Source organism: Pleurodeles waltl, chromosome 7, assembly GCF_031143425.1.
Source record: "Pleurodeles waltl isolate 20211129_DDA chromosome 7, aPleWal1.hap1.20221129, whole genome shotgun sequence".
Taxonomy (NCBI): domain Eukaryota; kingdom Metazoa; phylum Chordata; class Amphibia; order Caudata; family Salamandridae; genus Pleurodeles; species Pleurodeles waltl.
In genome coordinates this window covers 86637390-86653512 of record NC_090446.1, presented here as the reverse complement: position 1 = coordinate 86653512, position 16123 = coordinate 86637390, and the positions used below count along the sequence as shown (strand labels likewise).

The 16123-nt window shown below is 49.0% G+C and overlaps 1 protein-coding gene across 2 annotated transcripts; it reads right to left on the bottom strand.

Moving 5' to 3' along the window:
- Positions 1–1585: 1585 nt before the first annotated feature.
- GAPDH (glyceraldehyde-3-phosphate dehydrogenase) lies at positions 1586–15870 on the bottom strand. Of its 2 annotated transcripts, none has more exons than XM_069243096.1 (12): positions 15764–15870; positions 13851–13893; positions 9774–9873; positions 9326–9432; positions 6456–6546; positions 6230–6345; positions 5853–5934; positions 5448–5599; positions 3199–3277; positions 2794–2877; positions 2401–2498; positions 1586–1916 (listed from the first exon to the last, which is right to left on the bottom strand). In XM_069243096.1, exons 2-12 carry the CDS (start codon positions 13871–13873, stop codon positions 1847–1849), a joined length of 1002 nt encoding a protein of 333 aa, XP_069099197.1. In that variant the 5' UTR covers positions 13874–13893; positions 15764–15870; the 3' UTR covers positions 1586–1846. The 2 variants fall into 2 exon arrangements, with proteins under 2 accessions (XP_069099197.1, XP_069099196.1); XM_069243095.1 differs by lacking the exon at positions 15764–15870 and adding an exon at positions 14918–15062.
- Between the last annotated feature and the right edge of the window lie 253 nt (positions 15871–16123).

The following is a 16123-nucleotide window of genomic DNA, read 5'->3' as shown; positions in this document are numbered from 1 at the left end:
ACAAAGAGGATTTGCAGAGAAGGACCAGCAAGGTACAGGGGACTCGACCCTTTGAGGGGAGTCCAGGCTCACCGTCAGCAGTCAAAAGAGCCAGTGAAAGAGGACAGATAGGTTAAAGACATTGTTCATTGCCATTGAGGATTTATGGTAAATCACCTGGCAGTGAGCCCCAAAGGCTCACCCCTTTTGTTACAGTGCCCCAGGGCATCCCAGCTAGTGGAGATGCCCACCCCCTCCAGCCACTGCCCCCACTTTTGGCAGACAGGCTGGAGGAGATAATGAGAACAAAGGCACCCCCCTAGTCAGGACAGCCCCTAAGGTGTCCTGAGGGGACCCCTGCCTTGAGAAATCCTCCATCTTGAGTGGAGGATTCCCCCATAAGATTAGGGATGTGCCCCCCTCCCACAAGGAGTAGCCATTGGAAGCTTGAGACTTCTCTACACCCGATGCCCCGGGCTCGAGATTCAGAGAACCAACACCTCAGGGAGGATTCATGTTGATTGCGAGCAACCAGAGACTAGCCCCCCCCCCCCTCCTCCCCAGAAACACCTGCAGAGAATCCAGAGGCTCCCCCTTACCGCGACTGCCTGTAACAAGGGACTACACCTGGAACCAACCCAGGACCTGGAGTGACCCCCCCTGCCTAGCCCAGGAGGTGGCTGTCCTGAGAAGGCCCCCCCCCCCCCCCCCAATGCCTGCACCACTAGAGTGGCCCCCAGGTCCCTCCATTGTTTTCTACCTAAAACCCGATGCCTGCTTTGCACACTGCAACCGGCTGCCCCTGTGCTGCTGAGGGTGTGTTGTGTGCCTACTTGTGTACCTGTCAGTGCTCTACAGTGGAGTACGTCTGGGTGTTCCTCTATGGTCTGTGTACAACAAATGCTTAACACTACCCTCCGATAAGCCTACTGCTCGACCACACTACCACAAAAATATAACATTAGTATTATCTAATTTTGCCACTATCTTACCTCTAAGGGGAACCCTTGGACTCTGCACACTATTTCTTACTTTGAAATAGTATAAACAGAGCCAACTTCCTACCGGTACATACAAATAAATTACGAATTGTATTTACCTTCCAGGTTGACTCAATCACCTAAAATGTGATTGCTTTGTAGTATTAGTAATTCTATTAGAAGCATGTACTACCCATGGATGAGAATTGCATTTTGGCAATTAACAAGCTCCTCTGGAACCCAAAAGTTAGTATAGGGAACAGAGTTATTTAAGCGGTGAACATGCGAGTGTTAGACTGAATAGGATAATGGAGGAATGGCAGTGTTTAAAAAGTGTTGGGAACATAATAGTAAGATTAGGTTTACACGGTTGTATGTGATGTGCTAATGAGATGCTCGTTAACGTTAGTACTTAACATAAGGTATGATACTGTAATTCAAATAAGAGTATACCTTTTCCATTTAACCCAATTAAGGTAGAAAAAAGTAATTACAGGTTTGCTGCGAATGGCTCAGAAACATACATCAGAACTTCGGCCTCTAAAGTGGGCGAAAACCAACACATCCATAGGCTACACCATTTCTCCCTCCTCCCCGTTGCTCCCCAGAGAAACGAATTACACATGTTTCACACAGTGCCAAGATGGGTGTTTATTTCTTTACAGTTTACAGATGTTGGTGTAAGTTTATTCTAACAGACGGGAGGGCAGTGCCCCTCCAGTCAGCCAGGCAGGCTATAGACAACGGCACACGGCCACGCAGACAGCACTACGAAGGACTAGGTCAGGCACGATGCCTTTGTGCACAGGGCATAAGTGGTGGAGACATTTAAATGGGAAGACCAAACTGAGGCAGGGCAGCGGGGCAACGAGACAAGTAGATCGCATCTATTCCTTGCTGGCCATGTGACTCATCAGATCCACAACGCGTTGACTGTAACCAAATTCATTGTCATACCTGCAGGGAGAAAAGGGCCATTAATCAAACTGTATGATGCTCTCAAAGACAAGATACCTTAAAATAGGACTATCCTATGACGAAAGGGTCACTGCAACAAATACCCAAAAATCCAAACTGCTTAGGAGCCAAATTACTAGTTAAGTCAGTTGAGATTGCAGAGTACTGGCCCATAGGAGAGGCTGCTACCCACTGCACCCCACAAGGATATGCAGGTATTGTTCCACTAATATCAGGCGGTCACGACTTCAGCTGCTAGCCATGGTGGAAGCATGCTGCCAGTTAGCAGTTTACTCTGATAGACCCCAAGAGTACATTACTGCTTAACAGATCGGGGGGGTCCTACTGTAATGTAGCCCGAGAGGCTAAACTACCTGCAGCAGCGTCTTCTAGACAAGACAAACCCTGGGACCTTCCTGAATACAAGGTTTTATAGCGAGTCCAACTGGCAAAGTATTGTCGCAGGGCCGACCTTACCACTTACCAAGAAACCAGTTTCACAAAGTGGTCGTTGAGTGCAATACCGGCACCAGCATCAAAGATTGATGAGTGATCGTCACCGTTGAAGTCGGAGGACACCACCTGAGAGGAAGACGACAATTAGACAAGGCCCTTGCACGATTCTTTAGAGTAACAGTTTTGTGACCCTTTGAGACTCGATCATTGGGGCGAAGGGTAAACAGCTCAGTTTACCCTGTTAATTCATTTTGTACCAAGTGGTCACATGTTCATCCACCATGCACTGATCGCCTGCTGGGGCAGTGTCACGGTGGCTACCATGGCTTGTCCAAAGTCAGACTATACTTACAGCCAATTAAAGCATTTACCAAACCTAGTGTGCATAACTCAAATCAGGTCACTGACCAATTACACCTACCTGTTCCTCGGTGTATCCCAAAATTCCTTTCATTGGTCCATCAGCTGCTGCCTTTACCACCTTCTTAATGTCGTCATATGAGGCCTTAAAAGACAAATTCATTCATAATTGTACCCTTCCGCTTGAAGTGACTAGTTACACTCTACCCACCATCCACAAGCACAACTAATTCTACAACCTCAGAATTGTCTCCCCCCCCCCCCCACAAAAAAAAAAAAAACACTAGCCACCTCTAGATCAAACAGGCATACCAGCAAAACTTGCAGGTGCCTGCAGTTTAGTGCACCCTTATCCCACCAGTGAACAGGTCTACTTTTATTCAGGGTACCTGGCTGATAAGTCGCCAGCAAACAGGTGTGGACGTAGTCAAAGCAGTGTGTGTGCTACTGAAAGACCAGTACTTACAGCCTTCTCCAAGCGGCAGGTCAGGTCAACCACAGACACATTGGGGACAGGTACACGGAAGGCCATGCCTGTGAGTTTCCTGCACACAAAAAAAAAAAAAAATGATTTACACAGACATCCACTACAAGTTAGTACTTCATAGGATACGGCAGTTAGACAAGGACCCAGGTCTTTCACATACTGGGCAACTTATCACCCACTTCATAATTACCTGTAATCACCCGACTTACTATGGAAAGTTAGTCATACATATGGAGAGGACTTGAAACTCGTGGGAGAATCCAATTCACTGCTATGGCCATCAGCGCAAAGATCCTGTCGCTCACCCACGTGCTGTTAGAGATGCCACACTTACCAGAGACCATTCTATTTAATGTCAGGACTGGAACGTCCGCTACCAGGGAACTGACAGTATCCCTGTGCCTCTGCCATGCATACTACATGTGAAACTGGTATCCCGATATGTTTGGCCCTGCAATCACCTAGGCTAGTCCAAGGAATCCAGAGCACACCGAGACCTGCAGCAGCACTAACAGACCCTCATAACTGGCACAGGGTCAAAGTTCACACGCTGGGTTAGTCACATAATGCAGTGGTGGCAGCATACATAGTTCATGAACGACTTATTATAAACTGATTTTGTATCAGCATAGGGTGGTTTACAGACACCAACCCCTACCCAAAAAATGATTAGCTTTAGTGTTTACACCAGACGCTCGTGCTGACAATTCTTGGATGTTCAATTAACATGTCACATTAGTACTGTGGCGAGTTCGTGGAACAGTGGGAACCTTTTTGGCTTGCCCCTGGTTAAGCATGGGGCAAAATGGAGGGGATAATCGCCCCCAAACAGTGGACGTTTGACTAGTCATGTGATTGAGGGTTCAGACTCGCACTGAAAGGATGACAGGGCTACCCTTTAAATCAATCAAGACCTCATTAAAAAAAGTATTTAATTCTCCCTGAACACTAATTTGGCGCATATAGGTGAGGTGTGGGGCGTGGGGCTGCAGTTTGCTCAAGGTGAGCATGTTTCGGGCAGGGTCTGCCCCTGGTGTTCAAGATTACTACTTCAGGAATGTCAGAGTACCAGGTACGGACAGTTGCAGAGAACACTTCCCTGTGAAGTGTATTAGAGTCTACTTGTGTGCCCGATTATTCTAGCAACAAGCCGCCATGGTGCTGGCAACAAGTTACCATTGGAAAGAACTAACCTAAACAGTATCTGAAAGATATATACACATAGTCTGGAATCTAGTTTTAGGCGTGACGTTCCCCAGACCCCAGGTAAAAGGTGCTCTGCAGAGCACTTAGGATTGCAGTGTGACCAGGGTACTATTTGCCCGACAACTAGACCTCAAGGAAGTGAGATCACTGCAAGTCTGTAGTTCACCCCGGAGGAGCTGCTTGCTGAGACACGGTGCTGTGAAAAGCTAGAAGCTAGTGTTATTTTGGGTCGCCAAGGAACACCTGTTGAGAATTGTACTAAGCTGTATAAAAAAATAAACCGCAGTGTCATCCTTATCCTACCATGAAAGGCCCGTGCACTGCACAATATTTAGCTTCCAAGAATTGCTGTCACAGATGGGGACATACCCGCCAAAAGCTGCAGCTTCAGTGAAAGACCCACCGCCACAAATGTGAGGCCAGAACTGCTTAAGAAAAGCACTGCCATGTAGACCTGCTCTACAGATTCCCACCAGTGGTCCATGACCTGGCTGAGTTACTGAATTGCTGCATCTATGCAACATACAGGTACCGGGCTTGCCATCAAGCACCCCTAGAAGGTAAAGCATGTCCAAGTGCAAGAAGACTGAGCAGTCAGTGAAGTGAGCGAGACTGCAAGATCTGTACTCATTAGCTGGTTGGGCAGTCGAGTGACTTCTTCGTGAGGCATGCCCATGAAATATCCGGGGCCGATCTTCATAACTCCTACGAAGGAGAGCACCACCGTAGGATCATACATTTCAAATGCACTTTGTGGGATTTAGTTTTGCTGCGAGTTTAACTAAACTTGAGCACTGGCCGGACATTAGTCTGTAGAATCAAGTCTTGCGCCCCCCCCCCCCCCAACGTGCAAAAAAAAAAAAAAGATCTAGCCCTCCTGGGCCCATATAGGAGGCACTTAATTAAGGATTCCACCATGAAATGCAAAGGGACTGCACATAGCGTCTCGCCAACTACTAGTGCTGAACAGAAGTGTCAGATTTAATGTACATTTTACATATCAGACCGTCCCCACTACTCACCCATTGAGTTCAGGAATAACTTTGCCCACGGCCTTGGCTGCCCCGGTAGAGGCTGGAATGATATTCTGATTGGCACCTCTGCCGTCACGCCACAGTTTCCCAGAAGGACCGTCCACAGTCTTTTGTGTAGCTGTCACAGCATGTACAGTGGTCTGGAGAAGAAATTTAGAACCATGACTAATCTGACTAAAGTGACAATCCCACTGAAACGAGCTCCTTACATAAAGCTCTTTGCAATGGGGCTGTTTGATTGCTAAACCATTTGTTTGAACCGGAGCAAATACCCCGTGCACCAATAAGGTTACCCTGAGTCCTTCCTCTCCCCCCCCCCCCCCCCCCCAATAACGGAAGCCTACGGCCAGAGACATGACTGTACAAGAATCACTTCCCCAGCCAGTCACCTACCATCAAACCCTCGACGATGTGAAAGTTGTCGTGGATGACCTTAGCCAGAGGAGCCAGACAGTTTGTAGTGCAGGAGGCGTTGCTGTGGAAAACAGTAGACAAGGGCAGTCAATGAGAACTATTAAACATGGTAGTACTCTAGGTTCCCTCAATCCTACTGAACTCAGTCTCACTGCTCACCTAAGTCTGCTCTTGGATTCAGACATTTCACCAAAAGTCACTACTTCATTCACCCACCTTGGCATTCACGTCTTTGCTGCCATCGGTTAAATGTTTTGTGCCTTACATTCTCGCACCCAGTCAAAAGCCACATTCAGCCTTACTAACAAATGCAGTACTGCCAATTTTTTTTTTTTTTTTTTTTTAAATAAACCCACCTTACTACCTTCAGGGACTTGTCGTACTTCTCGTGGTTTACTCCCATCACAAACATGGGAGCGTCAGCAGAAGGGGCGGAGATGATCACACGTTTGGCGCCACCCTTCAGATGAGCCTACAAGGTCAGAGGTTAGAAGGACATGTCAGGGTACAGCCTAGCGAGCATAGAACTATACCGTTTTGCAGGAGCAGCTGTAAAGCAGAACTTATAAAGGCTTCACTTACAGATGCTTTGTCAATGGTGGTGAACACTCCAGTCGACTCAACCACGTAGTCTGCTCCAGCATCCCCCCACTTGATGTTGGTGGGGTCACGTCTGTAACAAGATACGGTTCCTTGTTAAGTAGGAAAAACACATCAGTACACTGGTGTGCAAACAGCGCCTGCATTTACTAGGTGTAAACTAGTTGTAAGGAAATGCCTCCTTGGCATGGTTACCCCCTGACTTTTTGCCTTTGCTGATGCTATGTTTTGATTTGAAAGTGTGCTGAGGCCTACTAACCAGGCCCCAGCACCAGTGTTTTCCCTAACCTGTACGTTTTTATACACAATTGGCACACCCTCGCATCCAGGTAAGTCCCTTGTAACTGGTACCAAGGGCCCTGATGCCAGGGAAGGTCTCTAAGGGCTGCAGCATATCTTATGCCACCCTGGGGACCCCTCACTCAGCACAGACACTGCTTGCCAGCTTGTGTGTGCTGGTGAGGACAAAACGAGTAAGTCGACATGGCAATCCCCTCAGGGTGCCATGCTAACCTCACACTGCCTATGCAGTATAGATAAGTCACCCCTCTAGCAGGACTTACAGCCCTAAGGCAGGGTGCACTATACCATAGGTGAGGGCACCAGTGCATGAGCACTGTGCCACTACAGTGTCTAAGCCAAACCTTAGACATTGTAAGTGCAGGGTAGCCATAAGAGTATATGGTCTGGGAGTCTGTCAAACACGGACTCCACAGCACCATAATGGCTACACTGAAAACTGGGAAGTTTGGTATCAAACTTCTCAGCACAATAAATGCTCACTGATGCCAGTGTACATTTTATTGTAACATACACCCCAGAGGGCACCTTAGAGGTGCCCCCTGAAACATTAGCCAACTACCTGTGTAGGCTGACTGGTTTTAGCAGCCTGCCACACTCGAGACATGTTGCTAGCCACATGGGGAGAGTGCCTTTGTCACTCTGTGGCTAGTAACAAAGCCTGCACTGGGTGGAGATGCTTATCACCTCCCCCTTGCAGAAGCTCTAACACCTGGCAGTGAGCCTCAAAGGCTCACCCCCTTTGTTACAGCGCCACAGGGCATTCCAGCTAGTGGAGTTGCCCGTCCCCTCCGGCCACGGCCCCACTTTTGGCAGCAAGTGGAGGAGATCATGAGAAAAACAAGGAGTCACTGACCAGTCAGGGCAGCCCCTAAGGCAACCTGAGCTTAAGTGACTGACTTTTAGGAATCCTCCATCTTGCAGATGGAATGTGACCCCCCCTTGGGAGGAGGGGCACAAAGAGGGTGTAGCCACCCTCAGGGCTAGTAGCCATTGGCTACTGCCCTCCCTGACCTAAACACACCCCTAAATTCTGTATTTAGGGGCTCCCCTGAACCTAGGAAATCAGATTCCTGCAACCTAAGAAGACGACTATTAAGCTGAAAAACCCTGCAGAGAAGACAGACACCAAATGCTTTGGCCCCAGCTCTACCGGCCTGTCTCCCTCCCTTCTAAAGACACTGCTCCAGTGACGCTTTCCCCAGGACCAGCGACCTCTGAATTCTCAGAGGACTGCCCTGCTTTTGAAGGACCAAGAAACTCCCGAGAACAGCGGCCCTGTTCATCCAAGACTGCAACTTTGTTTCCAAAAGGAGCAACTTTAAAACGACTGCGTTTCCCGCTGGAAGCGTGAGACTTGCTACTCTCTCCACAAGTCAAGCCGGGGGCCTCGGGTGCAAACACTTCAGGGAGGACTCCCCGGCGACTGCGAGACCGTGAGTAGCCAGAGTTGCCCCCACAGCAACGCCTGCAGAGGGAATCCCGAGGCTCCCCCTGACCGTGACTGCCTGCTTCCCAGATCCAGACGCCTGGTAAAGACTCTGCACCCGCAGCCCCCAGGACCTGAAAGATCGGAACTCCAGTGCAGGAGTGACCCCCAGGAGGACCTCTCCCTTGCCCAGGTGGTGGCTACCCCGAGGAGCCCCCCCTTGCCTGCATCGCTGAAGAGACCCCTTGGTCTCCCATTGATTTTCATTGGAAACCTGACGTGTGTTTGCACACTGCACCCGGCCGACCCCGTGCTGCTGAGGGTGTACTTTGTGCTAACTTGTGTCCCCCCCGGTGCCCTACAAAACCCCCCTGGTCTGCCCTCTGAAGACATGGGTACTTACCTGCTGGCAGACTGGAACCGGGGCACCCCCCTTCTCCATTGAAGCCTATGTGTTTTGGGCACCACTTTAAACTCTGCACCTGACCGGCCCTGAGCTGCTGGTGTGGTAACTTTGGGGTTGCTCTGAACCCCCAACGGTGGGCTACCTTGGACCCAAACTTGAACCCCGTAGGTGGTTTACTTACCTACAAAAACTAACAAATACTTACCTCCCCCAGGAACTGTTGAAAATTGCACCGTCTAGTTTTAAAATAGCTATGTCATTTATTTGAAAAGTATATATGCTATTGTAATTATTCAAAGTTCCTAAAGTACTTACCTGCAATACCTTTCATTTGAAGTATTACATGTAAAATTTTAACCTGTGGTTCTTAAAATAAATTAAGAAAAGATTTTTCTATACAAAAACCTATTGGCCTGGAATTGTCTCGAGTGGGTGTTCCTCATTTATTGTTTGTGTGTGTACAACAAATGCTTTACACTACTCCTTTGATAAGCCTACTGCTCGACCACACTACCACAAAATAGAGCATTAGTATTCTCTTTTTGCCACTATCTTACCTCTAAGGGGAACCCTTGGACTCTATGCACTATTTCAAAGTAAGGAATAGTATGCACACAGCCAACTTCCTACACTAGTTTAGTGCCTCTATAAAACGTGATCACCAGCATAACTGGAGCTGTGTATCAGATTAAACATGCAGGACCACTCCCCACTCACTCTTGGAAGATTGTGATGGGCTGGCCGTTGATTACAAGTTTGCCGTTCTCAGACTTGACGGTGCCTTTGAAGCGTCCATGGGTAGAGTCATACTTGAACATGTAAACCTGGGGATGAGAAAAGACAATTACTGCAGTAGCCAGGGAAACTGAAGAGTAACTTCTGATGGGTGGTCTGCATCCCCAAGCATCCCTTCCACCACTCCAAGAAAAGCAGCCAGGTTTCTTGGCCTGTTTTGTAATTCGGTTAATTGGATGCCCAAAAATTCGAAGTTGGTCATAGCTTACAACAAAGGTTGTACATAACAGATAAGCACCAAGCTAATGTATGAATAACGAATTAGGCAACCGACAGCATGATCAAGAGCAAGGCAGCAGATTATGCATCCAACACCCTGACCTCTTCTGTTAGAGAACTCCCCAGAGCCCTCACTGTTGTCCATACTTACCATGTAGTCTAGGTCAATGAAGGGGTCATTGATGGCCACAATAGTTTGTTTTCCAGAGTTGACTACAGCGCGGGTCACCAGACGACCGATGCGGCCAAATCTATAGGGGGAAGAAAGCAGGTTGGATTGAGGAAGGCAGTGATGGTGACATCTAACCACTCGCAGATCACTTGTCATGCTGTAAAGGACCCCATGGAGTATGTAAACTGACGTGTTCACTTACACAAGTGGAGTAATGGTGCAACAGTCCATGCTCTAACGCAGGAAGGGCCTAAAGAGTAGCGTTATTGTTTTAGTAAAAAGGTCAATACGTTTGTAAAAGGAAAGGCCCTTTAAATGTAGTTGTACGATCCAGACAGACCTAGAGGATCCCTGCCACAATGAGAAGCTTAGAAGAGGCCTGGGGCAGTCCCCACAAGCTGGCGGCCACGCAAGAGTGGCTATCCTAAAATCATAGGGTCCAGGGTGCCCCATCGTGAACAAAGCCATCCCATGCTACAAACAAGCCAAAATTCCATTTCCCCTGATTAGTCACACACAATACTTCAGAGGCTACGCAGTGCTTCATGGGGTTGACTTTGTTCTCACAAAACTAAGCTAATGTTACACATAGCCCCTGGAGTTGTGCTGCTGGCAACTTGGGGGACCAAAAAAAAAAAAAAAAAAAGTTCGAACGAGAGCTTCATTACACCTGCATCCATTAGCAGAATGTTGCCCAATGGAGGTCTGGATTATCAAACATCAAGGATGGCAAAAGCCAGGCTAAGTCATGATAAAAGCAAAGCAGTTTCCCCTAGAAGGAAAAATGTTGCATGTTCAATTAGTTTCCTTACTTACCAGGAATACATTTAGTACTAACATTGTGGCTTTATAAAAGCAAGTTGCAACCTCTTCTACAGAGCCATCTACCTCATCCATCAAAACAAAGGTCTCGACACTTTCCAATAGCCAGTGGTAAAAAGGCTAGTAGTCACTCAATGCACTCCAGCAGATGGGGAAATGGGGTGCTACAAATGTCTGCATGCTGCTGCATTCCAGGCATAAGTGCCTCCAGGTATGAATTGTTACTGTTGCAACCGAGTCACTAAAACCTCTGCAAATTTAATATCCCATGTTCACCTCAGCTTTGCAATGAGCACCTCATGTGCATGAACAGCTGACACGAGCCCAGCTGTTGCCTCTGCTTATTCAAGGAGTGCATTTTGCAATTAAATTGAGGGCAAACTCCCAGTAGGTATCTTAAGCCAATTCAGTGGGTGCAAATTTAGGAGCATATCACTGAGGGTTTAGGCCGAAGTGAGGTTTATATAAAAAAAAGGTACTTATGCTCTTTTTCTCCAGCCTAAATTTAACATGTTAATCTACTTGAAATGATGGCACACAAGACATCCTGCCTCGTGGGTGACTTAGCCACTGACTTTGGCAGTAAAGACTCCTGGGCATCGAAGGTTTACCAGGCAGCACTGCAGCAGCTCAGTACTGTAAACAAGTCCAAAGGGCAGAGTGCTTACACAGTCACTTGCTGCAAATACCTGCCCTTCAGCAGGGTACTTTGCACCAAGGGTGCAACAAGCCACAAACCAAAGGAAGAAAAGTTGCCAAACAAGCTACTCACGAGAAATTACCCAAGAGGCCCAGAGGGGGCACATGGGTGAGGACACAAGAGGGTGCACGTGTGTTAAGGAATTCATATCCAGCCCACACGGGAGGCTTACTGGGGTAGAAGTTACATTTTGCAGGCTTCCATCATCCTCTCGTAACCAGTATGTACAGACGGGCATTCCACCCGATGTCTGCCCCTGAAGCAGCCGCACTCCATACCGGAAATAGATGTTACCACAGGCTTCACGGCACTACCTCCTCATCTGGTGCTCCGCGGTTAAAAATTCGTACGCTGCTGAATGCCAGTGTGAGCGAGATGCCGGCGGGACCTTCCCGCAAAGGGGGATCCGAAGAGAGACATTGCACGGGTAGGCACAAATAATCCAGACGTGGTCTGGGTTATTACTTTCAGACCCTTGAAGGTTTCTTAAGGAAAGAACCGCAGGGTACCCGGCGATCTGTCACCCCCTTCTAAAGGGTAAGGTACTATGTTTAGACCAGTCCATGGACCAGTCTGTATAGCGTTTCAATCTGAAGGTCAAGGGAGGGGCCAGGCGTAGTCTATACCCTGCGTAACCCATCCTTTCCTCCAAAGGGTTAGGAAGCAGAACAGACTGAGTGCCGGACTGTAGCGGCCACTCCAACGCAGACTGCAAAGTTACTCGGCAAGGTAAACATGTCTGACTAGAAAGCAGACACCAGTAGCCTGACCGCGGCAAACGGATTAAATGGGGCGAGAGAAAAGTTCAAGACAGACCATTTCATTTGCTGGCACAATGGGAAGGAGTCCCTGGACTGGAATAAAACAAGTCTTGGCAAAGCCATTCGTCTGGGTTTGATGTGCTAATGGAGCAGCGTTAGTTCCTGCTGGCGCCCTCTCGCGGCTCTTGCTCTCTAATACGCAGACTGACAGCTGCAGTTAGGTCAGTCCGGCACTGAGCAGAGGCGCACGACGAGCGGTACAGCACTGGGCCTAGCCAAGAGGAGACTGCTCGTCTGAAGCCAAGGTAGTGGTTGAACTACGCCCAGGCCACCTCCACACGTCACGCAATACGTTAATTGGTCTGCTCGAACCCTGTGCTGTCAAAACCCAGGCCTAAAAAGCTCGGGGGCTCTGACTTGAGGGGTAAGCTCATTAATAGCTATAACTGCTTTTTCATTCGCCCTTCCTCCTGAAGGGCGCATGGGTGTGGAAGTGAAGCACTATTTTAAGTGTTCATCTTTGCCTCCCATCCGTATCTCTGCCCTCTTGTACAGGGCAGAGCTGCGTGAGCTTGTGACAGCCAATGCTTGCACGTACACTGAAACATTTCCTGTCGCGGAAGACAGGAAAGAGCATTAGTCACATCCCTGCAGTTACTCAAACTCTCCGTCCGTGGGGGGCGGGAAGCGCCGGCAAGAACCGGTGCAAAGCTGGTGGACGTAGCTGAGCGTGGCTATCCTATTTTGTGCAGTCTGAGGTTAGGTCTTCTTACCCAACCACAGTTCCCTTGTGGCAAGTCCCCTCCCACTCATCTAGGGTGCACATGCAGTCAGTGGCCTGACAGGGTTTTGAAGTGTTCCTATACTAAGGTGACGTGGAATCCCGCATTTACCTGGACAGTCCTGATTTTTCACCAGTTGTCCCAGCAGATTTAGCTCATGTCCAGGTTTTTAGAGACGGCCGAATAAGAACTATGGGGCTAGGTTTCCCAAATCAGGCATAGCAGGAGCAGTTTAATTAAAAATCCATGCCATTGACTTTAAGAATTGTTTTTCATTCATTTCGTTGAGCCTTTCCCTTAATTCTATGCCGATAAACTCCGTCATTATGTGCTCCGGGTTGGAGTAAAATAGTTCTATTGTTGCGAAGTGTCCCGGTTATTGGTTTTTAAGTCTGGTCACCCTAGCCCAGGGGTCTTCAAACTGGGGAGCTGGCCCCCTACGGGGTCCTCAAAGGATCACAGGGAGGCGCCAGGCTCTGGCCAAAATAAGCATCACACAGATAAGTGTTTTATTTTAAGCAGAAACATTATTGCATTTTTTTATTTTTTTTTTAAAGCCAACAGTACTTAACTGCAATGTTTAAATACGTCGAGACATATTTAAACACTGCCAACTTTATAAAAAAAATGTGAAAAAATCTGACGGGGGCCCAGTGATTTTTCAACTGGTGGCGCAGCATTAAAAAGTGGAGACCACTGTCCCTAACCTAAACGCAGTTTCAGAGGTAGGCAAGAATATTAGGCAGAGGGCGCAGTGACTGCCCCCTGGCGCACGGCCAGCCCCCGCGCCCTGAAGACGTGCCTGTCTGCACATTCAGAGGCCGCAGGGAGCTAGAAGTGCTGAATGGGCAGGTGGAGTTACCTGCAGTCTCTAGGCAACCGACTGCCTTGGAGCAGTTACAAAGGGCAGGGAGAGCCAGCCAGGGCAGTGCCAGTGTGTACAGGAGAAAAAGACGTACAGAAGGGACAGGGCACAGTACACGCCACTCACCCGTTGATTCCGATTTTAACCATCTTGGATGTGTGAAAAGTTCCTAAAACAAGAAAGAACTAGGTCAGTAGAGACAAAGCGCACCCCAATCTCCCACCCACCACAGCATCAACGTGCAAGTGAAATACAGCTACACATTCACTTAAACAAGTTAAGTGTCTAAACTTATTAGAAAGTACGCAGAAGCCGCCGCTACCTACACAAAACCTGTGAGCAAGCCGGTGGGGTGAGGCCTGTCTTATTCACGGGACCCTGGATTGGAGACACCGACTGCCTCCACGTCCACTTACACTCTTGTGTACGCACTAACCCCCCCCCCCCCACAAGTCCCAACAGTACCCTATGTTTTTAGTAGGGATTGTTCTACCGCCCCACCCCCTCAGCGCCCCATCCTCCAGGAGATGCTGCCCCGCAGATCCCCTTGGCAACACACCGCCACCCCTCAAGACACCGTATCCTGTCCAGAGGGACACGGGGCCGCCAAGGGATCCGGCGCGCCACAGGCCTGCGGGCTCCCACAGAGGCCTCAAGGTTACGGCCAAGGTCACAACGAGGCTGCAGGGCTGGGGTCGGGGTAGTGAAAGACCGGACAGCTCCGCCAATCAAGAACATGCCCCTGCTTATAGACGCAGCCGAGCCCACCCACGCCCCCAATTAGATACCCCCACCTCGAGGTAAAGAGGCCTAGCTTGACCCACCATCAGCGAGCTTGCGGGGGGCGGCGGTACCGCCTATAAGAGCCACTACGCGGTTTTAACAGCACATTTGTAAATGGCATTGATAAAGCCCCAACATAATTCTGTTATCTCTCGTACATGCAGGAATATCCACTAAAAAATTAAAGCTCAATGAACTGCCCCATCACTGCCTCGAAACAAGGCGGATATTTCTGAAGCGCCCCCGTCATCCCTGCACACAGGCATCCATTTTAAGATGAAATGCACTGCCTGCAGGCGGAAGTGAGGACACGAGATGGCAGGCTAGTCTGGGCACAGGCAGACCGGCCCGCCAGGGTGAGCAGCTCCTTCTCGTTAACCGCATTGGTGAGAAGCAGACAGCGAGCGGACCTTGGTGAGACTCCCAGCCATTACAGCGCCTCTCCCTGCAAGGGTGAGGCGTGTCCCACCTACTGCAGCCAAGGTGACCCAGTTCCGGAGGGGAGGGAGTAATAAAAGGAACACATACGAGCATTCGCATGCATGACTTAAGTATGTCATTTAAGCAGGTCTGCGCGACATGCATGAACGCCTGTTTTATCAGTATAGTACATGCACATCTTTTGATTAATTACAATGGCACCAGCTTAAAGATGCAACCTTGACAAGACTTTCAATTCAAACTGTGCGCAACGGGATGCCCAAGGCGACGACACATACATTTAATCACTCACAAGGCACCAGAAACGACATCAGCCAAGCATCTAATCATATTGCACGGTATGTAGATAACCCGTCGAGCCTATATCCGCACACACACACACCTACGACAGCCGGGGCTCAAAATGGCCTCAGCTGTGATGTACATTCACAAACACTACATTTTTTATTTGCATACGTAACTAGTGCAAGAACATTCACTTCCAAATTGATGCCCAGCACCTATACAAATACAACACTATCACAGAACACAGGCAGTAGCTTTAAACACTCCATTCAAGTAAAGAGGTTAGGATCCTTAATTGGATTCCACCTCTATGGGACCTGCATTACAGTAAACATAAATAATTATAACCAAGTTTGGCCCTGTGAGCTCCAGAGATTAGATTTATTCTAGTACCACGTTTACCAGCTCCTTGGTAAAAACTAGGGGTGCAGCATACAGCAGCCCGTCTGTTCTAAGGCAGCTCGACGGCTGTGCCACCCACCTTAGCATTCAGTGGTGCGGCTGGCCACATTCTACAGACCAGTGCTTACCTCGCGATTAAGACCTGGCTCTTGCTCTGCAGTAAGGTGGGGAATATTGGGCTGACATCACGCTTTTATAGCCCCCCAGGAGCCCGCCCACACCCTCAAGAGACGGCCTATCAGAGCTTAAGCTTGGGCACGCCTCCTAAGGGTTACGTGCAGCAGTAATACCGCTGATAGCAGCGCACACACTAAATTGAACGGGAAGCTGCAATGCGCCCCTCCCGTTGGGAGAAAACGGTAGACTCCATAACCCGTCACCAGGGACTGTACGCGGGTTTATGCAGCCCCCGCGACGCACGGAGCCGCCGGTTCAACCCCGGGCCTGCGCGCCTCTGCGGTATGGGACCCGCGGGGCTGGGGCTGTTG

What these genes read in the sequence shown, in the direction of transcription:
- GAPDH (XM_069243095.1), bottom strand. Translation starts at nt 15,047, where the DNA reads ATGCGAATGCTCGTATGTGTTCCTTTTATTACTCCCTCCCCTCCGGAA. An exon ending in TGGCTGGGAGTCTCACCAAG is followed by an intron (nt 13,894 to 14,917) that starts GTCCGCTCGCTG and finishes TTCTTGTTTTAG; the next exon opens with GAACTTTTCACACATCCAAG. An exon ending in GTTAAAATCGGAATCAACGG is followed by an intron (nt 9,874 to 13,850) that starts GTGAGTGGCGTG and finishes TTCCCCCTATAG; the next exon opens with ATTTGGCCGCATCGGTCGTC.